We start from the raw sequence: 27,857 nt of genomic DNA, 5'->3' as shown, positions 1-27,857 counted from the left end.
GTAAAGGGACACCCTGGTGGCTAGTGGTTAAGTGCTACAGCTGCTGACCAAGAGGTTGGCAGTTCGAAACCACCAGGCGCTCCTTGGAAACTCTACTGGGTAGTTCTACTCTGTCCTATAGGGTCTCTATCACTCGGCATCCCCTCGAGGGCAGTGGGTGGGGATATGTATAATATATATCCTGGCACTTATTATCGTAAGGTGGGACGGTTTTAAGGTTGGACAATATGATAGATGCAGCCTGTTCTGAATCGCTTTGCAGGTCGCTAAGAGCCGGAACCCACTCCACAGCAGTGTTTGATTTGGTTTGTTGGCGAGGAAAGGAGGGCTCCAAGGGGATTCAAAGGCCTGGCCCCTCCCTACCCCGCCCAGCGCCCACTCCGCCCCCGCCCCCGCCCACCGGCAGCAGGGCGGCCATGTCCCTTCGTCCTCGGTGCCCTAGCCCCAAGCAGTTTATGGGCGGTGCCCACGCCCCGCCTCCGACTCTGATTGGCTGAATGCTGCGTAGCAGTCTTCCTGGATTGGCTCCCGGCGCTCCCACCGCGCCCTCCTCCTTTGCCGACTAACGTTGCCGAGGCAACGCGTGTTGTGGTTCGGCCCCCGGAGCGCTAGTAGTTTTGCCTCTGCCTGTCGGAATCGACTCGTCGGCACTGGGTTCACTGGGTGCCCAGCCCCTACTAACTCCAGTCTCTGGGCGCCGCGGGCGGGAATCACGGAGACCCCTCGGCGAGCGGGTAAGCCGGGGCGGCAGTTCTGGATCTTCTGTTTCTGGACCAAAGTGTAAGCCGAAGGTGGGGGTGCTTGACGTAAGCTTGGGTACCCCGGAGACCAGGCTTCCGAGATGGGTGGAAGTTCACCCGTTCCTCAATTATTTATTGCCCACTTGTTGTATACACAACACGATGTGCAAACCACGTTGTCAGTTGTAAAGCGCCTTGCAAGTAGAGCAGGAAACGGCGAACAGCGGAGTGTGGCGTTCACCTTTACAGCTGTGGCGCCCGGAGGTGGGTTCGCACCTGCAGTTAGTTACTCACGTAACCAGCCCCCCCCCCCAAAAAAAAAGCTTAATAGGGATCACCCAGCTCTGTGTGCTTTCCCTCCGGACAGGGCTCGCAGACCCCAGCCATGAGGAACACCAGCAAGGAGCTGCACGGCGCCACGAACCGCTATGCGCCCTGCGGTGAGTGCCTTCCCTGGGAGTGCGTGCGGGAGCGCGAAAGTAGCTGCGTTCACTGGCTTTGCTGCCGGACTCGTCAGGAATCCAGCGTTCTGTGCGTGTGTGGAGAGGGCCGAGTCGGGGGATAAAATTAAAAAAAAAAAAAAAGTTACACTCTGAAAGCAACCTGCAAAATTGCCCCTGTGCCCTGCATTAAAGCAAAACATAAAGGGAGTAATTTAAAAAAGAGGAAAAATTAGTCTTTTTTTATCTTCAGCAGGAGAAAACCAGTGCCACCTATTGTTGCCTCAGATGTTGGAATAGAATTTCTTTGAAATTTTCTTTATTCGATATAATTGAATTCAATATATAATTGAATATATTCTATATTCTATTCAGCTCCCCCACGCCCCGCCCACCATGTTGACTTTTTTCTTTTTCAGATGCATCCCAACCTATTTCATTGATTATCTCTTGCTTCTCATTTAGAACCCAACCAGGTGAAATCTGTTTACCGTGTTAAGTGGCAGGATAACCGGAAACAAGAATTCAGTAGCCATTTCTCCTTCCTACAATTCATGCAGCAGTGGGCTAATTTACCAGGGTTGAGGCTGGGGACAAGGGAAGGGGGAAGACTTGGGATGCTGTTATCTGATTTTGCTTTTGCTCCTCTCTGTCTGGTGAAGGGCAGGAGAAAGAGAGTAGAGAAGAGGGTTTTGGAGCTCAGAGCTGATTGAGAACCACTGTTGATGACCCTTGGCCATGCTGGGGACTGAAGGGGGAGGACAGAACAGCACTGAAGAGCCCTAACCAGAGACCTGGCCTGTCCCCCTTCTCCCACTGCATGCTCTCAAGCTTTTAGGTGACTTCTGTAACTGGTTTATTGGCCTCATCTGTAGGAATACTAACAAAAGCTAACCCGTTCCAAGCACTTTATATGTACTAGCTCATTTAACCTCATAACTACCCTATGAGGTATCATCAACACTGTTTTATGGGTGAGGAAATGGAGGCACATAGGGTTTTAAGTAACTTGCCCAAGGTCACACCCTTAACAAGTGGCAGTGTTGCTCCACAGCCCGTGTCCTAGTGCCTTTTCTCTGATGCAGGAGCCTGTACCTGTCTGCCTAAGCCCCAACAGTTTACAAAACACTGCACAGTGGCCCAGAGGAGAGGGTTGATCTCCTAGTCTCTCGCAGCCTCTGTTTCCTCATTAATAAAATAAAGGTACTAATACCCAGCATATGAGAACGCAAAGAAGGATGAATAAAGAAAATCTGTATGATTGTAAATGATCCGGTGCCATACAAGGACTTCTAATTTTGAGTGATGAAAACCAAAAGATAATTTTTATCTGTCCCTTTAGCTCTCTCTCTCTCTCTCTCTGTGTGTGTGTGTGTGTGTGTGTGTGTGTGTGTTTTAGATGGTGGGGGTTGATTCTCACTGACTCCTGCCCTTGCTCTCTGAGCTCGTTTGGCATGTGCATTTATAAAATGGCCAGCCAAATCAGAGTTCAGTGTGTGCCTGGAGCTTCCAGTAATGAGAAGAAGGTAGAAGATACACAGTTCCCTGTGGGTTAATTAGTAATCAAAACATGGAGAGGAAAAGTAAAGCAAGAATCTAATGCCTTTGCTCCATAAGAGAAAATGTTTGAGTTGAATATGATCAGAATATGAAGCTGCTCAACTACTTCTAATTCTTAAGTTGATTCCTTGTGGTTTTCTGCACAATTCTTTAAACTTTTTGCAATGCTTTTTATTTCTTTTACAAAATGGCTTAATGTAGATTTAGTTAATTAATGTCCACTAGGTATTTAAGAGAAACCCTGGTGGCATAGTGGTTAAGTGCTACACAGCTGCTAATCAAGAAGTCAGCAGTTCAAATCCGCCAGGCGCTCCTTGGGAACTCTATGGGGGCAGTTCTACTCTGTCCATAGGGTCGCTATGAGTCAGAATTGACTCGACGGCAGTGGGTTTTTTTTTTTTTTTTTTTTTTAGGTATTTAAGAGTTTGCCATGCTAAACAGAATTCCTTTTTATGTAGTGAACACAGTTATAGTCCTAAATAGAGATTGGATGTCTAAGCCTTTAGCTTAGAGTATGGTTACTGCTTGTTTATGGAACAACTGTGTTGTGTTGTTGGGTGCCATCAAGTCAGTTCCAGGTCATAGTGATCCCTATGTACAACAGAATGAAACACTGCCTGGCCCTGTGCCATCCTCACAAGCTTTGCTGTGTTTGAGCCCATTGTTGCAGCCACTGAGTCAATCTATCTCCTTGAGGGTCTTCCTCTTTTTCACAGACTCTCTACTTTACCAAGTATGATGTCCTTCTCCAGGGATTGGTCCCTCCTGATCACATGTCCAAAGTATGTGAGACCAAGTCTTGCCATCCTTGCTTCTAAGGAACGTTCTTACTGTGTGCTTACATGAATTAATTTATTCAACACTGTTTTCCTGTACACCTACCGTGAGCAGGGTATGGTGCTAGAATCTGAACTTCATGAATTTGTGACAGTAAATTTTAATAAGTGTTGCTAAATATACCAAGTCACTTGTGCCACATTAATTGCATTTTTTGTATTTTACATTTTTCCTGGATTTTGTTTCCAAAGTTTTCAAGCAAGCGTGTGTGTTTGTGTATATGTGTGTGTGTGTGTTTAAATACTTGGATATCTGGTTAATCAATGTGTGATACAAAAAGTTACCTAAGACATCTGTAGACTGAATGCCCCCAGATATCTTTTCTCTGCGTGGCTATAAGTAAACACTTTCATTGTTGTTGTTAGGAGCCATCGAGTTGGTCCCAACTCATAGTGACTCTGCAGAACAGAGTAGAACTCTGCCCCATAGGGTTTCCAAGGAGTGGCAGGTGGATTTGAAATGCCAACCTTTTGGTTAGCAGCTGAGCTCTTAACCACTATACTACCAGGGCTCCAAAGTAAACACTAGCAACTCCAGACTTCTGGGGTTTTGCCAACACTGTAATTCCTGATAGTAGCTCCCCTGACAGTCTCCAGGAAGCCTCATGGGAAGTCCCACTTCAGTTGGGCATGATCTGTCCTGGATGCCCGGAGCTGACAAGGCCACTTAGGGAATGGCATCATCTTGCCAGGCCCATGGTCAGCTTATCCCACCTGTGGCTCCTCTCTGCACTGGTCTCATGTCAGTGTTGTCAGGGAGCACAGGGAGCAAGCATTCCTTGTTTTCCTCTCCCCAACCTTCTCTCATAATGGAGTGCCAAACTTCCTCTTCATGGGACACCTTCCCAGGGTTTCAATTTGCTGGGATCCTACTTGAGGTTTTCCAGGAAAGCCAGACTCAGTCACCTTATGAATCTATGGCCTAAGATGTTTTCCCATAGCATATGGCTGCTCTCACAAAGCTAGCTTGCCCTCCCCTCCCCTGTCTCTTTTCAGTAACCACCTACAGCTTTGGTAGCTTTTCACTTTTAACCTCATGGTGTCCTCCCCTCGCCTCAAGGACAAATAAATATGGTGGGGGGAGGACTTGTTTGGAGAGAAGACACCTAAGGGTTTGCCTTCCTGCCAACCTCTGGAACAGTGAGGTGATGGAGAGACAGGTGGGCTTCAAAGAAAATTGTTAAGTAGATGACGTTTCTCTGAGAGTGCTCCAGTCCTATCTCTTTCTTGCTCCTGCGAAGTTGGTAAAAGTGATCAATATGGCTATTTCTGGAACAAATTTTTATTTCAATATTTTTAATGTACTAAGTTCACCAAGAAGTGAGAATGGCAAGACTTCCTCTTGCTTACTTTGCATTCGTCTTCGGGAAAGACCAATCGCTAGAGAAGAACATCATGTTTGGTAAAGTAGAGGGTCAGTGAAAATGAGGGAAACTCACAGCAAGATGGATTGATATAATAGCTGAACTGTGGGCTCAAACATAATAAAAAAAAAAGAAAACATACGTATCAACAATTGCGAGGATGGCACAGGACCGGACAATGTTTCGTTTTGTTGTATATAACGTCACTATGAGTTGGAGCTGATTTGATAGTAACTAACAATAACAACAATTAACAATAACAACAAAGTTTATTAGACCTTAGCCAAGTATTCCGTAGACTTACCCATAAAATTTTTTTAATTATTTCGGATTTTTTAGGAACATACTGGCACCGCCTCCAGTTACTGTCGAGTCGATGCTGACTCATGGCAACCCCATGCATGTCAGAGTAGAACTGTTCCCCACAGGATTTTCAAATGGCTGATCTTTTGGAAGTAGATTGACAGGCTTTTCTTCCAAGGCATGTCTGAGTTTGAATCTGCAACCTTTCGGTTACACCATGAGGTCAAAAGTGAAAAGCTACCAAAGCTGTAGGTGGTTACTGAAAAGAAACAGGGGAGGGGAGGGCAAGCTAGCTTTGTGAGAGCAGCCACATGCTATGGGAAAACATCTTAGGCCATAGATTCATAAGGTGACTGAGTCTGGCTTTCCTGGAAAACCTCAAGTAGCTGAGCATGTTAACTGTTTGCACCACCCAGGGGTTCCTTCAGGAATGTACATTCCCCTAAATAACTAAAAATGCAGTTAAGTCCCACTTTCATGGAGGATTAAGAAGAGAGAAATAGACACACACATGCACATACATGCAAAGAGGTTTGGAAACCTAACTAGGAAGCTAAAACATCACAGAAGAGGCTCTGATTTCACCACTTCAGAGCAGAGGGCTGGAATCAGCAGAGAGAAAAGAGCAAGAAGGGCTAGTGGAAGGTGCTTTTCTTTATTTTTGGGGGGTTAGCAGGTGACATACTAGTAGATTTTAGAGACTTTTAATTTAATGACCAGCAGTGTTGCCAGTCACTAAACAGTGTTCAAAAGAGGAATGTTTCTTCCCTTGTTAATGTACTTTGTGGCCTGCATTCCCCCCGATTGTGCTGTCTGCAAAAAGACAACTGTAAAGTGTTTCAGACATGCCCACTAACACAGACATGTTCTAGGCTGTGGAACAACCCAAACTGTGAAAGCAATGCATAAATGACAATATTACCTTTGGGTTCGCACTCTTCTAGATTGGTATTACCATCTTCCAGTGAAGCGATCTGAGAAGGCCGTGGACACCCCACCAGTGTCACAGATCCCAGGGCTTAGTGACCTTGGAGACACAGAAAATGGGAATGCGTTTGGGACTCGTAGATACTGGATAAAAGAAACAGACTCAGAGTACATCAAGCTCGCGAAACAAGGCGGCAGGCCCGGTAAGGATATTCCATTGCTTTAGTTAATTTTCACTTGGCAATTCAGTCTGTGACGAGGAATGATAGGGTAGTTCCTTTAATAATTTAATGTCTCCAGTATAAAAATATTACTCTAATGTCTAAGTTTTGCCCAAGGCCTTTAGAGATTTAGGTTAATCCTAGAGTTTGGAATGTTTATAATCTTTAGTCATTTGCTAGTATTTATGAGAAGTTGAGTCAGATAGACTTTGAATTCAAGGAGTTAGCTTTGTAGGATTTTTTTTCCCCCTGAATGATACCTTTACAATGACTGACCCCATTTTATTTCCCAATTACAAAAAGAAACTCAGGAATTTGCCTACTTTAACAGAGAATATGTTGACTTTAATGTCCTTGCTTGCTGCAACTGCTTCCTGACTAATTTGGGAAAAGTTTTCTTTTCCTGTTGTTTATTCTCATTCTCACTGCCTTGGCATCTAAAATATTTAATGATAAAGATTATATAAGAGCTACTGTACAGTATTTCAGTGGTGCTGTTGATGGAGATCAAAGTTTTATATAGGCTTTTTAATTGAGAAAGTCCTGCTGGATCGTGCTAAGGCAGAGTTTGATGGAAATCACTGATACGAGGGCTAGGGAACACGTCTAAAATGTCTCAGAGTTAGCCTTGTGGTAAATGACCTGAAGAGATACTAACCTATTTTTCCCCTGGTTGCCATTACCTTTAAGGAGATTATTATGGGGGAAATGGGAAACAGAATGGCAAATACCTTTGCTTTAATATTAAAAGACCAAGATCAAACAATTTGGTTTACTACTTGTAAGTGCATAGAATAGGACCTAGAAAGTCTTTCTTAGATTCACCTCCAACCATTGGCTGAAAAAAATGTTAGTGGAATGACTGGCAAAATCTAAGTAAGGTCTGAAAATGGGGTGAAAGTATTGTGTCACTATTTAGCTGATTTTGACAGTTGTGCTATGATTATGTGAAAGAATGTCCCCAGGAAATGCCCACTGAGGTGTATAGGGATAGGGGTGAAGGGGCATCATGTCTGCAGTGTGCATCCAAGAGTTTTCTGGAAACTACACTGACAGCAATGATAATGACGTGAGAGGGAGAAAGATAAAGCAGGTGTGATAAAGTGGGAACATTTGAGGAGCGTTGGTGAAGGGCATAGGGGAATTTGTACTACTCCTGACACTTTTCTGTAAGTCTGAGATACTTAAAAATAAAAAGTTAGGAACAAAGAATGGTACCTGGCACATAGTAAGAATTCGGTAAATATTAGGTGCTGCTGCCCTTAATTGTTGTCATCATTTTGCTGTCATTACTGTCAGGCAAAACCCAGTACTGCCAGGTCTCTGCCCTCTGATGCTACCACCTGCACCCTCAACTATGAAAAAATCCTTAGGGCCAGGGGAGGGAGGGATGTGAGCCAGAGGGGCAAGGTGGTAGGTTAGAAACTGGCATAGTCTCTGAGAAAGAGGCTTGTATTCTGTACCTCTCAGGGTTGGCTCCAAGGGGTGGGGTGGCACTGATAAATCCCTGCCATAAGTCTACCGCCTTCCAGAGTCTGCGCCCCACTCCCTACTTGAAAACCTGGGGGCGGGGGCAGCCTTGTGCAGGGCCCAGGGGCCAAGGGGGCCTGAGTGCCGTCCCTGAGGTTCTGACAACCCTAATGGTAAAAGAGTGAAGTTAAGATTCTCCTATGCTTGCAAGAAGGACTTGGGGAAACCTAAGAAAAAGGGAGAGAGCCAGCAAGCATAGGCCCCTGAAGACCTGAGTTTTGCAGATGTCAGCATAGAAGAATGAGCCCCACCCTAGGAGTTGGTGGATATGGCATATATAGGTTTCATCTCAGGGCCAGATGCTTTCTCCAGAGCCCTAGAGGAGAGATGGGGTGGGGTGGGGCGGGGGAGGAGTGCCCCTGCAGACTGTGCACACCCCAGCAGGTGCCAGTGGGGAGGCAGGTGTGGACAAAAACTGCCTCTACCGACCCTGCTGTTCTGTTAGCTCAAAGCTCAGGCTTAAGCTCAGAGAGGAAGGTTGAGGGAAAAACACCTGGGCTGATTGAGTTACCCTGGCTCAACTGAGAACAATCTGGAAATGACTAAACTTTTCTGGAATTTTCTGCCACTAGGCAGGAAAGGGAATTAAGACAGAGATTGTGTTGCCTTATAAAACAATAAGTAAGTTACATTCTTGCACATTTGAGATAAATGAACTGAAAACCAGGTTTATTTTTGTGCACTTGATGTGTTCCCTGGTGCCACAGTAGTTAAGAGCTTGGCTGCAGTTCAAATCCACCCAGCTGCTTCTTGGAAACCCTATGGGGCAGTTCTACTCTGTCCCATAGGGTCACTGTGAGTTGGAATTGACGGCAACAGGTTTGGTTTCTTTGTATTCCTTAAAAAGCTGTATGTAAATCAAATATTTGTAATCAGTAAAACAAATCAGTGTGTCTTTTTTAAAACTATAATCAGTCCTCGTTATTAATATATTTTGATATTTTTAATGTGTCAGGTTTTTGCTAAGCAAAATATATTGTTTCACGTAAATTCAGATACACGTTGTCCATCCTGAAACAGCTGTGAAACATGGAACAAACCAGGGCTCTCCAAACCACAAAATCTGCAGATGCTGCCCAAACCCAGGCCCCAAATATCAGGGTTCTTGCAGCTCACCCACAGAACTCAGCATCTGTGTTGTTCTTTTACTGTTCAAGTTTCATGGCAAAAACAAGTGCTAGGCTGGTGCTGAGGATTTATTCTACAGTCACTGTCAACTTTCGAGGGATCCTGGATGGGTTCGGCACATCTGTGACTGCTGGTGATAAGCCCAGTTCTTGAATCTGCTGTATTCTTCCAAGTGGTGGGAGACATTATCCAAGAGACCATCTTGGAAGTCTGATCGGGCTCAGGCTCCCTCCCTCGCTCTGCCATCCCTTGGTCTTTGTCTGGACAAACTGCGTAATTGTTGGTGTCAGGTAATTGTTGGTGTCCGTGCAGGTTTACTTGGTCCAATGTCACAGTGGGGTAAAAAGTGTTTTTGAAATTGTTTTACAGATAGGCAGACCTTGTTCTTACTCTCATTTTATGGCTGTTAATACACATTGCCATGCTATTGATTTTATTAATTTATTTAATATAAGAGCGTTTCCCCATGTTAACTTTACCAAACTCCTCTGCCCAGTTTTTATTCCCACATTTTGGCCTTTGTAATCAATTGACACCTTTCATAACCTAACGTAGGTAGGAATTTTTTAAACCCAGCGCTATCGAGTCGATTCCGACTCATAGCGACCCTATAGGGCAGAGTAGAACTGTCCCACAGAGTTTCTAAGGTGCGCCTGGCGGATTCAAACTGCCGATCCTTTGGTTAGCAGCCGTAGCACTTAACCACTACACCACCAGGGTTTCCTTAGTTTATTATAGATGTAATTATTTAAGCCTTAGGTAAACACAGAGAATAATAATAGCTTCTTCATGTTGTCCTTACTGGAATTTTTGTGCAAATAAAATGCTACGCTATTTAGTCCCCATACCCTAAACCCTGCTCTGATTTTGGATAATTATCTTCGACAATATAGGAGACTTTGCTGTTATAATTTTATCAATAAATAGCCTTAAGAATTATATGTAATCTTTCTGTTTAGCTGGGAATATTTATTATCCTAAATAGATATGTTCTTTGCTCTGGTATGTTTTCATTTAAAATAGAGTGTATTACTGTTCTTCTACTTAAGATTTAAATGCTTCCAACCCTTAGCAGAAATGTCAACAAGAAATATATTGTCATAGCAACTTAATCTGAAGCAAATTATAAATATGGAAACTTGATATTTGTATAGATAATTGAGAAATTATCTGTATGCTTTAGTTGAAATTTCTAGTACAGTCCCCTTTCTCCTTTTTTAAAAACAGATCCCAGTTTTTGTTTCTTTCTTGTTGGTGTTTAGTATTTGGATTGGTGTGTTTTGAGCATTGATAGCTGAGAATCTACAGATATTTTGTGAACGAAATAAAAATATAGTTTTGTTAAGAAATGATATTTATTTCTAAGAATTTTCAAAACCCTGTTCATATTTTAATTGCAGCCCAAAACCATCACATAAAAATAAGAAATGTAAGTAAAATGTGTACAGGATAGACTATTAAATGTCACATCCCTAGACAGGGATTGGACTGGACTATAAGATAGAAAATGATACTGGTGAGGAGTGAGCTTCTTGGCTCAAGTAGACGCATAAGACTATGTGGGCAGCTCCTATCCGGAGTGGAGATAAGAGGGCAGAGGGGGTCAGAACCTGGCTGAATGGACACGGGGAATACAGGGTGGAGAGAAGGAGTGTGATGTCTCATTAGGGGGAGATAAACTAGAAGTAATAGCAAGATGCATATAAATTTTTATATGAGAGACTGACTTGATTTGTAAACTTTCACTTAAAGCACAATTAAAAAAAAAAGTCACATTCCAAAATTACTTTACTTTTATTGAAAGCAAAACATTATTCAGATGTAGTTTGTCATATTCTTTTGGGCCTACTATGATTTGATGTGCTTGGTATGCTATCTATATCGTGATTTTAAAAATTAAGAAGACGGAGCACCAGGCTACATCAGTCGTCTTGGGCCCTACACCAGATCTGTCCTGGGAAGCTCCAGGGCCACGGAGAGTGTGGGTTACCTCAGTGCTGCAGGTCCTGCCCAGACTCCACTGTAGACTCTCTTCCTCTAACATCCTGTGATTTATACCTTAGACCATGATTTTTCTCAAGAAGCCAAAGGCGAAAGAAACTTTTCTTCCTCCAGTTCCAACTAATGGTAGAAATATTAGTCCAGTTCCTTATTTCTTAGGAGTGACGGGTGATGACTGTGGTTGGCCTTGGAGGCCCACGAGGGCTCAGCAGTAACCCTTTCGTGAACCGTAGCCTGTGTCTGTGTGCCGTGTGTGAGCAGCAGGAAACCACTCACCGTCCAATCTTTTTCCCTTTGAGACCTGCTGAAGCACTTTGGCCCTGGAACCAGGAAATCCTCCCCAGTGACGTACTCAGTGCCAGACTGGTACATCCACCATAGCAAACCCCCAACGACTAACCAGAGAGAGTGAGTATTTGAAGCACCCGTGTTTTTGTTTATCTTTTCAAGGTGGGGGAAAAAAAAAAGTGTGTGAGTGTGTATAGAGAGAGAAACCATTTTGAATCTTAAAAATGTGAATATCTAATTCTGGTACCAATATTGTGATATTATGACTTCTGGTACTATTTTGGAAACCCTGGTGGTGTAGTGGTTAAGTGCTACAGCTGTTAACCAAGAGGTTGGCAGTTCAAATCTGCCAGGTGCTCCTTGGAAACTCTATGGGGCAGTTCTACTCTGTCCTACAGGGTCGCTATGAGTTGGAATCGACTTGATGGCAGTGGGTTTGGTTTTGGGTTTTGGTACTATTTTACAGTACAGTTTGGGGGGAAGCAGCATAAATTGTTAGAAACTCGGAGTTCTGGAAATCTGTAGCAGTGTTCTGCCCACAGAGCTGTACGTCTGTCTGCAGGCTAATTGTTGGCAAATCATTTCCAGTTCTTGTTCTCTCTGCTATGGGACCTGATTATGCCTGCCTGATTTATTTATATAAACAACAGCTTATCCCAAAGCTTTCTTCTCATTAAAGATTAAAGGCACCATGTAAAGCTAGGAATATAGAAAATGCCAAATTTCTGTAATTACAAATCTATGGGGGCCAATTGTCTCCCTTCACTTTTGAATGTCTAAGAAATTCCTGTGTTTGGACAGCCGGACTCTATCTTCCGAACCACCTCCCTTGAACTGTGAAGTACCATTATTTCGAATAGCTTTTCCAACCTTTTATTTGGAAAATATGGCTGCCAGAGATATGTTTCCAAGCTGTCATCTAGTGCATTTGAACACCCTGCCTCTGTTCATAATGTGGTTTTGTCTTCAGGGTTCTTGTGTCCCCTGTTTTTTAAAACTAATAATTTGGGTTAATATAGCCTACCTCCAGTGTTATACCATAAATAAAGGAAATGAGGTAGAGAACTTTAGAAAGGAAAACCAAGAGAATCTGAAGGTACTTATAAAGCATGAAGCTTATAGAAAGAGACCTTTGCAAGTAGCCTCACAGTGGAATCCCAGTGTTAGAGGGAGATTGAGCAGTTTTGGGTTTCTGAACTATTCCTTGACTCTGTGACTTCTCTGGCATTACCTGGAAATGGCTGAAAATGGCCCAGGTATAGTAAGCACACCTATTGTCCTGTGGCTGCTATGAGGATGCACAGGTCTTCCTGCAGCTGAGGGCAGAACCTGCTTAGGCTGGGTGCCATGAGCCGCTGGAAAACTGGTTGATTTGACTTTAAATGGTGTGTTCTTCAAGAGTAGTGTCTGTGTTGGCTCTTTCTGGACCTCGTGGAAGGTGAGGGTATATGAAAGGCCCTGCCTCTTTTGCCTCCACCACCCAAGGAACTTTCCTTCCTTTCTTTCTGCTTTATTTTCCAGCAGACCTGTCATTACCACAACACCCGAAGTCTGATCATGTTCCCTGTCCTGGTTGGGAGAAAAGGAGCATTTTGTCTTCTCCCATCCCTTGTGTCTTTATTAATCCCCCAAGACTCATAGAAATGATCTACTTTCTGAGATCTTTAGTTTCTTCCTTCCTCTTCCCAACTCTGGCTTTAGATCACAGGACAGTCAGAGGAGGTGGAGGGTAAGAAGTATAGGAGTGTTCTTTCCTCTGTTGAACATGTGGAACCCAGGAGCCATACCTTAACGATGCTTTAATTTATTTTTTTTAACTGCCCTTTTCTTTGTTATTTTGGTCCTGTTTCTGCCTTGGTGGGCTTTTCCTGCCTGTAGAGAATCTTGGAGACAGGAGGGCTGCAGAGAGGTGCCTCTCACTCTACTGTCTGTTGAAGTCGGTGGTGTTTAGGGTCTGACCCTGCTGCCCACCTTCACACCTGTGCCCTCCCGGAGCAGCCTGCACACACTGGTGTCTCCTCTTGCTGTGGCTTTGCTGTTAGCTCCCGGATCTCTACTCCCAGGTGGGGTCTCTCTTCAGAGCGTCAGCTCTGTATAGACCACTGCTTCCTGGTCTCTCCACCTGCAAATCACAGAGGCCCCCGCAGGCCTCTCCTTCGGACCCCTTGGTCTCAGTGAGGGGTGGGTGCCTGGGAGCCTTGCCTGCCCTTCCTTTCCTCTCACTGCACTGTCTGATGTTCTGCTGATTTGGTCAGCTTCTCTCTGTCCCCTTGCACTGACCAATCTGCCACCCTAATCATTGCCTGCTTGGATGACTGTACCTGCCTCCTACCTCCTCTCCTGCTCTGGCTTTATAACCTTTTCTGGCCCCTGCCCCCTCCTTACTCCACATCTAGCCAACTTCAGTTCTCCTACTAAATTGGAAATCTGCTTCTGTTCCTCAAGCCTCCCTCCACACTTTCAGTTTTTAGTGGCACCTCATTGCTGTTAGGAGTCCCTGGGTGGTGCACATATTAATGTGCTCAGATGTTAACTCAGTGGTTGGCAGTCAGAGTCCATCCAGAGGCACCTCAGAGGAAAGACCTGGTGATCTACTGAAAAAATCAGCCACGGAAAGCTCTGTGGAGCATAGTTCTGCTCTGACACACGGGATCACCATGAGCCGGAGTCGGCTCAACAGCAACGGGTTTTTACCTGGTCATTGTTGTTAGGATGACGTCCACACCTTTGCCCTGGTTTATAACGCCTGTATTAATCATCAAATGTGAAGGGCAGTGGTGCAATAGGAAGCTGAGGAGGCGAGCAGAGGAGAGCCGTCATGATTCTCATGGCTCTGCTCCTCTGCCCCATCTCTGGACCCTTTGCTCAAAGCCACGGAGCCCCTTCAGGGTCTAGAGCTGGGGTGTCACTGCTCTCAGTGCTGAGCAACCAGCAAACTGGGAGCAGGATGGGGGCTTCGTACTTCAGCTATCCTAACATTCCACGGGGAGGATGTTCTGCCAACTCAAGGTTGAACCCAGATGCTTTGTCCTATTAAAACATCTGGTGGCATAGTGATTAAGAGCTACCGCTGCTAATCAAAAGGTCAGCAGTTTGAATCCATGAGGCACTCCTTGGAAACTCAATGGGGCAGTTCTACTCTGTCCTATAGGGTCGCTATAAATCGGAATCCACTCGATGGCAATGTTTTTGTTTTTTTTAATATAGACAGATGGTGCAGGACTCCAGGAATCTAAAGCTAAATAGATTTCAATGCCTGTGGGTAACGATCCTGTAGGATTTTAAACTATTGTATTAAATGGTAAACTTTTAGGGATGTTTAGCTATTTGAAGGGGGACAAAGCAGTAGACAATATAAATCATTGTATTTTATCTGCTTTTATCATACTTTGACTTACCTCATTTCACTAAAGTTGACGGCTTGTTCCTGGGAAGGGGGTGTGCATTGATTCAGCAGGACAGCAGGGCGGGCCACCTGTCTCTTCGAGCTCTAGGGTGAAAGAAGAGAGGGATGGTGGTCCCAAGCCGATGCAGAGGGAGAGGGTGGTGCTGTCCCTCAGCCGTAATTGTTGGATCTTTCCCACAGAGTCCCTGTTACCTCTATGCCGGATTACATGGTGTATGAAGAATTTAACCCCAATCAGGCCAATGGGAACTACGAGTCCAGAAGAGGGCCCTTTGACTTTGACATGAAAACAGTTTGGCAGAGAGAGGCCGAGGAAATGGAAAAGGACAAGAAAAAGGTGACACGAGCCTATAAATAGATGGCATGTGCCTTGCTTCTGCAACTCCCTGCATAATCACATGATAATTTAGTGATAGCTGGTGGCTTTCTTATGTTGCCCCTGACATCAGCCCCGTGTTCTTTATTTTAAACTTGGATATACTAGAGGTGAATAGCTGTTAACATTGTCATTCTTTTTCTTCTTATGAATATTTATTTTATGTAGTAAGATTAATTTTTACTCAGTGGTTTTTAACTTGTTACTGTGTATCAAGGGGAAAATTGGCATACCACCTCTCAAGTGGCACATATAGAAAGGAAATTTTATATTTATTCATTATCCAGTTTATAAATATTTATATTATATTGAAGTGTTTAAGTTGAAATTTTCCCTGGAGTACTGTTTATTTATTACAAAGGGAGAGAAGACGGATTCTTTTCCTCTGTGCAAACTCCCAGGAGGGTATGTACCAATGGGAAACTCAGGAGCCATCTCTCATCAGTAGATTTCTGTGGTGACGTCTTGATTAGAAGACCTTCCCATCATCTTGCGTACTCTTCACCAGTCCCACGGCCTCTTGGTGTGCGGAGGGGATAAAATTCAGGATGCCAGCACTGTTACCCAAGAGCTCCCATGAGCCACCCTTACCCCTTCCCCACTGTTCGTGGCTGGAGGAGAGCCCTGCTCAGCATTGTCTCCAGGGGCTCTAGAACTGAAACTCTGAAATTCGTTGTAGTTGTTGGGACATCCTGCTTTGTGAGTAAAACGATGAAATTCATATTAAAAATAACAATAGTACAGTATCTTGATAATGGGAATATGACGAACCACCATCTTCACTTGAAAAGCGATCATTTCAAGTTGTGAACAGATCAGATGTGTACAAGTGAGCAGACTTCGTAGTTAGTGTCTTGAACTATATATACTCCTGACTCTTGGCTTTGCTGCTCAGCATCCTGGTTTGAAGAGAAACTCCAGCAATTTATATGGGGGCTGGTCTAGTTGGATGCCACGTGATGTATCAGTTGGCTCAAATTAGCCATCTTTTTGTTCTGCAAGAACATCCCCAATCTCTGGCTTGGGCCACTTGGATGATCAAAGCAAGCTATTTTAAGGCTCTTGACTGTTTCTTCACCAAATAGAAGTGGTCAGTTATGCTGTGTGAAGCACAGAATAATAAATGGAACCTTTGGATGTTAGCCACTGTTAGAATGCATAGCTAGAGAAATTCTAAAAAGTAAAATGCTATATCACCCCAAACCAAGTGGGACTGTTTAGTAACTATTTGCAAATGCTGTGCGGGATGCTGAACAAAGCACATGGAACATGCCTGTCCTCTACCTGTGTGTAAGGAGCCTGGATCAAAACGAGCTATGGCTAAAGAAAACACTGTAGGTATTGAAGAGTTAAAGGTAACATCCAAGGTAATGTCACCATCAGGAAAGGCCCAGATTTCCCTAATAACATATTTTTATAAACATCCCACTTTGCTATATCACTCACCTGGGAATGTCTCTTGCACAGAACCCAAGGGAGGTCTTTGTTAAAAACTTTCTCCCTATATCTTGCAACACTTTGGGCACAAATATACTAAGAATATCAACATAAAAATATATCACAGTTTTAAGCTAGTGAGGCATGTTGGAATTTGGTAGGCATCATTCCTCAGCCTCTCATACAGCCTGGCCCCCTGCCCTCTGCCTCTTGTGGCTGCAATTGATGTTCACCATCGACCTGTGTGGAACCTGGGACTGGGCCTGTGGGTGTGTGTTTCCTCAGCCGTGCTTTGGCCTCCTAATGGGACATTTGGTGTGGACATGAAATAATATTTGAAGGCAAATTTTTTATCCCATTCTTTATCAGCATTAATGGGATCTTAAGAGCTCACCTACAGGGGGATTAGGGTGGATCTTGTTTTCCTTTTCTGAATAGCCATCTTTTCTTCCTCAAATGCTTGTAATACCTCCATGGGTTTTGTTTTATTTTCCTGTTTTTTCATAGCACTTTTTTAAAAATAAGATACAATTTACATGCAGTAAAATCCACCCTTTATAGAGTACTGTTCTGTGAGTTTTGACATTGTGTAACCACCACAATGATCAAGGCATAGAGCAATTCCATCCACCCAAATTTCCCCTGGCTGCTTTGTAGTCAACCCCTCCCCATACCCACCCCCTACAAAGGCGATCTGTGTTCAGTCTTTATGGCTTCTCCTTTGCCAGAATATCAAATAAATGGATCATACTCTATGTATTCCGAATGCTCGACTTTACCCATGTGGCGTAAGGCATTCGAGATTCATTCATAGTGTTGTGACTTATCAGTAGTTCATTCCTTTTCATTGCTAAGTAGTATCCGATTGAGTGATCATTGTACAATTTGTTTAACCATTCATCTGTTGATGGAACACTTGGGTTTCCATTTTTTGTTATTATTAATAAAGCTACTGTAAACCTTTGGGTACAGGTTTTTGTGTGAACATAAGTGTTTATTTTATTTGGTAAATACCTGGAAGTTGTACTGCTGGGTCACCTGGTATGTGTATGTTTAATTTCATAAGACACCGCCGAGGTTTTTTGCAGAGTGACTCTATCATTTTAAGTTCCTACCTGTGGTGCCGCTGTACCACATCCGCACCAGCTCTTGGTTTTGTCAGTTTGTTTGTTTTTTTTAAACCAGTTTAATAGATGTGTAATCATATCTCGCTGTGGTTTTCATTTATATTTTCCCAATGACTAGTGATGCTTTGAGCCTCTTTTCGTGTCTATTTTTGTCAGCCATATATTTTCCTTGGTGAAGCATCTGTTCAGATGTTTGCCCATTTTTAATTGAGCTGTTTGTTTTCTTATTAATGAGTTTTGAGAGTCCTTTATATACTCTCGATGTCAGGTATGAGTAGAATTTATACCAGGTTTTTTTTGTTTGTTTGTTTGTTTCTTTTCTCCCCCCATGCTGTTTCTGACATAGATGGGTTAATAGTATTTTGTATTCTGCTCTTTTCATTTCTGAGCCATTATAAAGCTATTTTTAAAATGGGAGTTCCGGCTATAATATTAAGTTAACACAACTGATGCTTCCTGCTTCAGATTCTGTGCAGGATGAGGCAGAATATAAACTAATATTGTGCTGCTGAATGAGTGCTTTTTCCTGTTTAAATTCGTTATTTCATAAGGTAAGCAACACTTGGATTTGGGGCCTGTTAGCATGTGGATCCTGACTTAGCCTCTTGGTGCGGTCTCCTTTCACTCCCCTGGGTGAACCTCTTCCCTTTGGACTCTTTTGCACTCCTGCCTTCTCCAATCTCTGTGGCAGTCCTTCGGCCAGGAAAGCACCTGGGCCTAAAGAACTGTTCATCCTTAGTCTAGAGACACCCAGCCAGCCTGAAGTGAAACATTATTTTTGATCTGTTTAAATTGCTTATCAGTTTTCTTTTCACCGTATACTATTTTGTGCTTTTGGATTCTGAACCATGTGTATAAATGCTTTATAATTTAAAAAATTAGCTTATTCAATTTCTTTAGTAGAGTAATAAGAGAGATTAACATTATTATATATATTTAAAAATTATTATTCTTAGAGTCTTTCCTTAAAGGAAAGTGCTACCATCTAGAATTTAAAAATGTAAAATAACAGCATGCATATTGGCCTGACATTTGAAATCAGATTTCAGTATCATAGGCAGTTGCATGTTCGTCTGTTCCAGCCTCTTCTCCCTCATAACTCCACGTGAGCACTTTCCTCCTGATGCTCCTATTTCCAACAATATGCTCACATTTGAATTCTCCCTCTCCCTCGTGCCTTATGTTCATCATTTGCCAGGCCCCTTGAGTCTACTTTTCAACACCTGCCCCTCCCTCCTCTTTCAGTTGTTACCCTCTGGTTCAGGGCCTAATTACCTGTTGCCCAGTTAATGCAGGAGCTGTCTTTACTGACCCTCCTGCCTCTTTTTACCTCGGGAGGCCTCCTCATTCTTTCCTGGAACAACCCAACTTCTGCTTGACACCTTTACCCATTTTCCCTCCAACAGCAATGTCCTACCATACAGACAAGACGCATCTCAATACCACCTCCCTCTTCTCTGATTTCCTCCCTACTTTGGACTTTTAGCCTGGATGAGATTCTCTAAATAAACCCTTCATGAATATAACATATATTTGGCTGTCTCTGCAGATAGTCCCTGACTTATGACAGGGCTCTGTTCCAGTGACTCTGTCCTAAGTTGGTTCTGACATAAATCGAATACCTTTTTTTTTCTTAGTTTTCTTTATGATTGTCTTTTGTTACCAGTATATTTATAAATTTGGTCTTCGTCTTTGGGGGTTGGAAACATTACATACAAACTTACAAATGTATTTGAATAAATGCATATATACATGAAAAATATGCAAATCATAAAAATTTACTCTGATGATGAAGAGTTGGACAATATTGGCATTTTATCAGTTATGCTAATAACCCCACTTGTGGAAGGTTCTGGATCATCCAGATTGTCCTTGGGAATGGGGATGACCTCTCTAGTCAGAAAATTGGAATAGTCTGTATGGTCCTTTTCCTTTTTTTCTTCATATATCTCATGGTAACATCTCACTGCCTCCTGAATACGTTTATTGACTTCAGCAGAATGATCACTGTTTGGGTCCATGTTTTCAATTAACTGAAGTCTTTGATTTAGTTTAGAAAACTAAATTGATCCGTCAGTGTTTTGAAGAGTAAATCATAAAATTGAACACCTGTGAGCACATATCTGAGAATAACATCAGCAAATTACATGCTGCAGCATTGTATGTAGTACATATTACTAATGACAAAAAAAAAAAAAGACAGTCATGAGTGCGAGTCATTGTAATTCGAATACATTGTAAGTCAGAGACTACCTGTTGTGGAATTGCACCTGGCTGAACTGTTACAAAGACAATGTGGTCCACCTGTCCTCATGACAGTAGCAACTCCCTTCTCTACCATGCGCACAGAACAGAACGAAGAGTCACCTGGCAGTGAGAGCGGAGAGCACATGTTTTCCCTCTTTAGGAATTAGATAAAAGCAAGTTTAAATGTCCTGTCCTGGGTGCCTTTTCCCTTTTGCTCCGCTCTGATTCTTACTGGAATGGTCAGATTGGAGGAATCCAAAAGATTCTTCAGAGAATGTTCTTTCTGCTCCCCTATGGATGATTCTGCCTGCCCACTCCTTTATCCAGCCCAGCTGGGCTTTTCCCCAGGGTGTGTGGTAAGAGGAACTGCCAGCCATGGGGGTGGTAACCCCCTGCCTCTAGGAAGTCCCTTGAGAACTGGGTCCCTCCCTTGGAAAAAAAAAAAACCTGTTGCCATTGAGTCGATTCAGACTCATAGTGACCCTATAGGACAGAGTAGAGCTGCCCCATAGAGTTTTCAAGGAGTGCCTGGCAGATTCGAACTGCTTACCTTTAGGTTAGCAGCTGTAGCACTTTACCACTACACCACCAGGGTTTCCTAGGTGGAAACCCTGGTACCTACCTTAGGGCCCTTTAATATCTCACATTGTTCGTGGTTTGTGTTCTTTCTCCCTGAGTAGACGAGATCTTTACTTGAATTCAGCAACTGCTTTTGAATCACTGAGAGTCCCTTCTACATAGTAGGTATTGATAACTTTTGTTGAATGAGGTTATTGTTGACTTATATTTTGTTGTGACTATTTACAAAGAAAATAACTACCATGCTGAATGTCCAGTCGTATGTATTTTGTGTTTTTGCTACTGTTTGTGTTTTCTGACTCTTCTCCTTTTGTGTCTGAGCCTTGAACACTCTTCACTAAATCGGGGTTCTATATGCTTCTCGGCACAGGTCAGGCTGCCAGCTATTACTTCAAAGCATGCAAGCAAAGTGGGCACCCCTGTCACCTCCAGAGAGACTTCTGGGAGTAGAATCTCCTTTCCTCCGATGTAAGTGGATGAGCAACACAGAGGCTGTCTGACTTAGCTTTGGGTTTGGTCTGTTATCTTTATACAAGTGATGGCATCCACATACTGTGCTGATATTGGCCCAATAACCTTTGCTTTCGGACCACGCTTTTTGGACAATGCTTTTTGTGACTTTGACTATCACAGCTTCCCATAGCCTAGCGTACAAAACCCTGGCCTGGTATTGCATCTCCTTGCTTCCTAATACCATCTTTCGTTCCTTCTCAACATCTCTTTCTGTTCCCGTTGAGCACAGCCCATCCCTCCTCCGCACCTGGTTTTCTGTGCCGGTTTCCACGTATGGATGCTGCACTTCTCCATTGAACTCTTCTTCATCAGCCAGTGTTCTGCCTTAAACCCTCCTCCATCATCCTGCCCTTTACAAAAGCTGGGCCACTTCTTACCTCTATGTGTTGCCTAATTTTGTTATGTTCTGTGTCACAGAGGCCTGAACCTTGGTGTTGACTCCCTTTAAGTGCTCTTTCTTTACAGTTATTTAAAAAGTATATCACCCTGAGGGACCAAATTACTGGGCTGAGGGATACGAGGACCATGGTCTCAGGGGACATCTCGTTCAATTGGCATAACATAGTTTATAAAGACAATATTACACATTCTACTTTGGTGAGTAGCATCTGGGGTCTTAAAAGCCTGAGAGCGGCCATCGAAGATACTCCATCAGTCTCACCCCATCCGGGGCAAGGGAGAATGAAGAAAACCAAAGACACAAGGAAAAGATTAGTCCAGAGGACTAATGGACCACAACTACCACAGCCTCCACCAGACTGAGTCCAGCACAACCAGATGGCGCCCAGCTACCAGTACCAACTGCTCTGACAGGGATCACAAAAGAGGGTCCTGGACAGAGCTGGAGAAAAATGTAGAACAAAATTCTAACTCACAAAATAAGACCAGACTTACTGGCCTGACAGAGACTGGAGAACCCCTGAGAGTATGGTCCCTGGACACCGTTTTAGCTCAGCAAGGAAGTCACTCCTGAGGTTCAACCTTCAGCCAAAGATTAGACAGGCCCATAAGACAAAATGAGACTAAAGGGGCACAGCAGCCCAGGGGCAAGGATGAGAAGGCAGGAAGAGACAGGAAAGCTGGTAATAGGGAATCCAAGGTTGAGAAGGGGAGAGTGTTGACATGTCCTGGGGTTGGTAACCAATGTCACAAAACAATATGTGTACTGATTGTTAATGAGAAGCTAGTTTGTTTTGTAAACCTTCATCTAAAGTACAATAATAAAATAAATAATACATCAGCTGCTCTTACATTTTGTTTATCCCCCAGCTGGAAAGTGAAAGCCCTCTGGGCTTTTGTTTGTCTCTTACTTTCCTAGAATCCTACTTCAGTGCTAGAGTAAATGCTATTAATTGTCCGACTCATTCCTCAAGCAGCTTCTAGTCCAGGGAAGGGAAAAATAATCACTTATATTACAGCGTGACATACATGCAGATAACACCAACCTCAGACTGGGAGGGAGAAAAAGGAAATAGAGGAAGAACCATTAAGAGTATTTTAAAAATAAGTAAGAAACCTGAGGCTCAGAGAGAATAAGTGATGTGTGTCATCTGTTTAACTTCAAAGCTCATGTGATTTCCACCAAGTCCAACTTCCTTGTCACTCCCTGGTGTGTATCTTCCATAAAGATGAAGCAAGTGGTGCAATGCTGAGCTAACGAAGATCAATGACAGAAAGAGGACAAAGCAGTGTAAGGGAGCAGAGAGCTGGCAGATAACCTTTAATATGAACATGTAGAAGGAAGAAGAAAGTTTAACAACTTCTAAAAAATGATATGCTCTAAGCAGCTCATCACTACCTAAGGAAAGCATGGTGTTTTCTGAAGATAGCTTCCCAGTGAACTGCTAGAATTTTTTTTTTTTTTTAACTGGATATTATGAAGAAAGGTTTTGGAAACCAGAGTAAGCATGCTCTTGTTTCTGGGAACTTTGGGTTCTGCTCAGCGTAACTCCATCAGGGCCCAAAAGACAGAGACCGAGTTGGGGTGACCAGAAGGCAGCTTTATCGGTTGGCCGAGCAAGTTGACAGTCGGATTGTGTGCCATCCAAGACTGCCTCACAGGCAGCTTGTTAAGGCTGGTTTATGTAAGCAGAATCAGTTTCAAAATACAAAATTGCACGTGCACAGGTACAGATTGATTTAGAATGAGTAAGCATTTTCTAAGACCCGGGTTCAATTCCCCGTGCAGAAGGAACTTAGTCATTTTTGTTCCTTAGCATGTCAGCTCTCCACCCTGGGGTGGAAAATTTACCATGCATAACGCAGTTAATGAGCTAAGGGTCGTCTGGAATGCCAGGATGGAGGGCAGGACCTGTTTCAGCAGATTCTGGCTAGCTGGAGGCTGTTTGTCTTTAACGAGGTTGTAAGGAAGAAAAGAACTCTGGGAAGTGGGTTGGATGAGGGGCTGCCTTGAGGCTAAGAAAAATGGCTCTGTGGCTCTAGCCCTGTCTTGATCTCACCCTTGCATAAGGGATGCTTTATGTACTTCCTTATGCTTTAAAATGGAAAGAGAGAGAGAGGCCTCCATTATGTTTTAAGGGATAGTAACTTATCTAGGTTATTATCCATACATTCACTGAAAACTGCTTCTGATTTGTTATTAACCTTTATACTTAAGTTTGACATTAATTTTTCTCTTTTTGAGGCCTGGTCAAAAAACCAGTTCACCAACAAACTTTTCCAAACTTATTAGCAATGGTTATAAGGATGAGTGGTTACAGCAGCAAGCAGATTCAGAGAAGAGGGCCCCACAGACATCGAGAACATCCATATCATCTGGGTCCACAGAGAACCCTGCAGGACATCAAGACCCAGAGGGGCTCCCAGACCCAGACGTCCCTGAGGACTCTCAGGAAAATGAAGGTAAAGCTCAACCAGCAGCCCATTTACCCCCTGGGGTTTTGGTTAATTGTGATGACAGCAACTGACTTTTTCTTTCCTCATTATGGTAATGAGTAACCTAAAGTGAGTGATCCAGAAACCATGTTAAAAAGTCAATAGAGGTATTGAGGTTACAAAGAATACATCATTTTAAACGTTCCCTCTGATCAAATGTTCAAAATACTATATATTAGTGTCTATTTTTCACAGTTGTAGATAAAATTACTCTTGGTTTTTGGACATGTACTTGTTAAACCTCTATCGTAATTATAATTTGTTTTTTAGAGCTGTTCCATAGCTCTGTCAATTATTGACCATGTGCCTTTGGGCAACTTGCTTTTATTCTTGACGTCTTCTTTCTTTCTGTATGGAGTACCCTGCCTGCTCCATGCAGTTTTGTTAGTTACATACCATTTCCTCCATCATCTTGATGGATGGAATAGGTGAGCAGACCAGACTAGATATTGTTATAAAGAGTGTACTGTTGAACTTTGCAGTATCAGCTATGGTCTATGACCAATTTTGTTGTTGTTTAAGTAATACAGCCTTTTTACTAATTCTCTAAGTAATTATGACTTCTTTTTAATACTGGCCTGTTTCATTAAGTTAAATGATTGATGTACTTGTTCTTTATTACAGAGTCTTCTCCTCCAAGTAAGTGTTTGTAGAGAAACTGAACTGCATTGAAAAATAAAAAGTGCCTTACCAACAACAAACAAAAACACTGATATAATATAGTTCTCAATTATGAAACTGAAGTCTCAGCACCCTGTGATGTCCTCCAAACTGCATGTATTCATTGTTGTAGGGAAAAAACATCACAAAAGTTTAGTAAAGCAAAAAGAAAGTTTTATTCGACATATATTCAAAAAGGGGAAAGTGGGAAGCGGATAGGCATGCTGCCAGAGCTAATGTCTGCCTGAATCCAAGGAAATATTACAGAGTCATCAGTATATATTAACATTAAAAATGGGCAAAACCATTGAAAGCTTCACCTTTTCAAAGATTGGCTATAAACTGTGACCCTACGTTTGGAATTGCCTTTCTTAACAATCATCGTTACAGGTTTCAGTCACTGATAGGAAGGTCTTCATTGGTCCAACAAAGTTTGTGTTCTCTGAATGCTAATAAAAAAAGATAAGAGTGGAAACTATTTTGTCTTCTGTTTGATTGGTTTCTATGAAAGTTTCCCTAAAAGATATTTTCCAAGATTGTCCTAGCTGTTGTCTTTATGCCTCAGAACCCAGTTGATGTGTCCTTGTGAGTCCAGCTACAGCTGGGCCACATTCTAGGACAAGGAGTAGTGGCTCCAATATTATTTCCTAAATCATTATATATCCTTTAAAAAAAATCAGTCAGAGCTCTAGAAACACAATTCGAGAACAGCTAAAGAAGGACCACTTTCGTTATTACAACAAAATTATTATTTTATGTGTATTCCAAAAGAAAAAACATGCTTGAGTTTAGTTCATAGACATACATTTTATTACTCATCATGCAAGAGAGACATGGGTTTAAATAATGGCAAAGAGAAGCAAAAAGCAGTGGGAGAAACTCAAACATAAAAAAGCATCAAGGGCAGAAGCTTACCTGGATAGGGGATTTTAGTATTAATTTCCAACATGGTCTTAAGTAGATAGAATTTATTTCACCAACAACAAGATGCATGATCTAATCAAGGGGCTATCATTTGACATTACCATAGATTTATAAACTTTCTATCTGTGAATAAATTGTTGCATATATGATATAATCTGTATATTTAGATTAGCAATAAGACATCATTAATTTGAGAAACATTTTAGCCATTGAAAATTAAAGGCTAAATCAGCAGTGAAGCCCCATTACAGTTTGTCAACCTGGAATGACAAACATGGCTGAGCAGCTCTGCTTCCGGGTGTTTCCTGAATAGCCGATGGTGTCACTCCGGAAGTGATTGCTGCTTCCGCTCCTCAGTGTGTCAAATCTCTAGACTATTGCTAGTGAAGACCTCACTCAATCCTCTTTCATTTTGGTGTCATTTTTCTTTCCTTGCCTCTTCTGTCTCCTTTTCTTCTGCTATCCTTCTTGGTTTTTAATTTTTATAAACAACAATAACTAGTCCAGAACTTGCCCTTTTCCCTCGGGTTGGAAAAACCTCCACTTAGAGCCTGTTGCTGTAACTTTCTGAACCTCTGCTTATCAAGACTTCTTATGATGGTTCTCTCCCTCCACCAGAGACAGGATTATTTTCTTTTTCTTAGTGCAATTTTTGCAGCCATTCTAGATGTTTTTGACCTGCCAGAAAGTAGGGCTTTCCGTAACTGGTGTGGTATTATACTTTGAAAGGGGCTGGAATTAGTGTGGATGGGTGGGACTTGTATGAGGATAGATGTCATACAGAGCCCCCTCCAAGGTGCTGGTGGGGCTTACAGACTGACAGGCTTCGTACAGACTCCTGCCCACTCACCTCACCCTGGCTCTGCTCATACTATTTAATTCAGCTCACCACATTTATGTTGGCAAAGCCATTTCAGCACGCACTGGCATTTTAAATGTCTCCAACTGGACACTTTGTTCTTGTCCCCCAGTGTGCAAGTTCGAGTCTGATGTTACAGATGTATGACTGTGCCTGGTGGTCGGACTGTATATTAAATTTTTATGTAGACTTCAGGAGTAATCTTTATATATGGGTAGAGAAATGTATGTTTTTCTTTTATTTAAAGTTAATAAATATGTTTTTTAAAAATGCCATCTTTGTCTCATTATCTGTCTGCTCATGTGTTGACTTCGCATTACAGGTGCGGCAACATCTCCATCTGCATCAACACCTGAGGAACTCAAATGAACCCTAATATTCTATGTGTTTAGGATAGTTATTTTAATGCATAAATCTGATATGACTGTGTTACAGCTATGTTTATAAGGTTCTTGTTATATTTTAGTAATATAGATTCTTATGATATAATTCATCTTGCAGTAGATTTGACATCCTTGTAGCATAGACTGTACACATGTAGAGTTTATACCTTGAATTTTTCTGGAAGGTAACATGTGGTCAACAAACACAACTAAGACCATTGCTACCTTTTGCCTTGCTGACATGAGGAATTCCCAGAATCTTAGAACCAATCATTTCCTCCCTGGTGTATCATTATCTGATAGCACCTCTTCCTGCTGGACCACTGTTTGGTGGTATTTCTATTGAAACCAATTCTTTAGACTCTTTAACTAGAAGAAACTCAGAGAACAAGCTTTGAGTCTTTTCCATTATTTGATCCTGTAATGTTTTTAGGAATTTTTCTGTTATGAGAAATGTTTAATTCCAAAATACTGTGATACAGTCTATATTAAGAAAAATAGATTTTAACGTATTATGCCTTGAAGTTTTAAACACTTAATATAAGAATATTGTAGGCTTTGCTCACTTTAAAATTTTGCTAATACCTTTTGCATAAACTGAAATCCCAGATGTTAAACATTTATTTTGTATTCTTTAAGCAACAAGTGTTTAATTTTAATATATCATTTAGTAGACTTACAAACATTCTTAGTAATCAGACTGAATTATCTTGTTTTGTAAATTTTGTTACTATTTATATATAAGTAATTAGTATTAGAATGTAGTTTATATTTTGTATATTTAATTCATTAGTAAAATAAGTTTTCTGCAGGAAGATTTTCAGAAAGCCAGATAAAATCATAGATATTTTAGCTTCTTTCCTAGAATAAACTTATCATGGACTCGCTCACCTAAAATTTAAAATTTTTAAATTCTTTAAATGAGATACTTAATTCTGCATATATTATATAATCTATAATAATATCTATATTATTAGAGTAAGCAAATATTGCTGTGGGAGAATGTAAGAAATCTGCAAGGCTGTATATATTGAATAAAAAGAATTACTATTGAATAAAAAGAATTATACCATTAAAGTAAGGCATTTATTTTCTTCCTCTTTTCTCTTTTCC

The 27,857-nt window shown here is 42.1% G+C and overlaps 1 protein-coding gene across 1 annotated transcript; it reads left to right on the top strand.

Moving 5' to 3' along the window:
- Nucleotides 1-532: 532 nt before the first annotated feature.
- Nucleotides 533-27,857, top strand: C8H7orf57 (chromosome 8 C7orf57 homolog). The gene is made up of 9 exons (XM_023544205.2): nt 533-734; nt 1,108-1,180; nt 6,188-6,373; nt 11,350-11,458; nt 14,925-15,081; nt 20,881-20,978; nt 23,668-23,885; nt 24,543-24,557; nt 26,684-27,857. The coding sequence occupies exons 2-9, from the start codon at nt 1,126-1,128 to the stop codon at nt 26,728-26,730; spliced, it is 885 nt and encodes a 294-aa protein (XP_023399973.2). The 5' UTR covers nt 533-734; nt 1,108-1,125; the 3' UTR covers nt 26,731-27,857.

Source organism: Loxodonta africana, chromosome 8, assembly GCF_030014295.1.
Source record: "Loxodonta africana isolate mLoxAfr1 chromosome 8, mLoxAfr1.hap2, whole genome shotgun sequence".
NCBI classification, from domain to species: domain Eukaryota; kingdom Metazoa; phylum Chordata; class Mammalia; order Proboscidea; family Elephantidae; genus Loxodonta; species Loxodonta africana.
Note: the sequence above shows the minus strand (reverse complement) of the source record. Positions and strands in the feature narration are given on the sequence as shown.

Coding starts and splice junctions, on each gene's coding strand:
- C8H7orf57 (XM_023544205.2), top strand. CDS start 1,126: ATGAGGAACACCAGCAAGGAGCTGCACGGCGCCACGAACCGCTATGCG. Junction 1,181..6,187: donor GAACCGCTATGCGCCCTGCG/GTGAGTGCCTTC, acceptor GCACTCTTCTAG/ATTGGTATTACCATCTTCCA. Junction 6,374..11,349: donor GAAACAAGGCGGCAGGCCCG/GTAAGGATATTC, acceptor TTTCCCTTTGAG/ACCTGCTGAAGCACTTTGGC.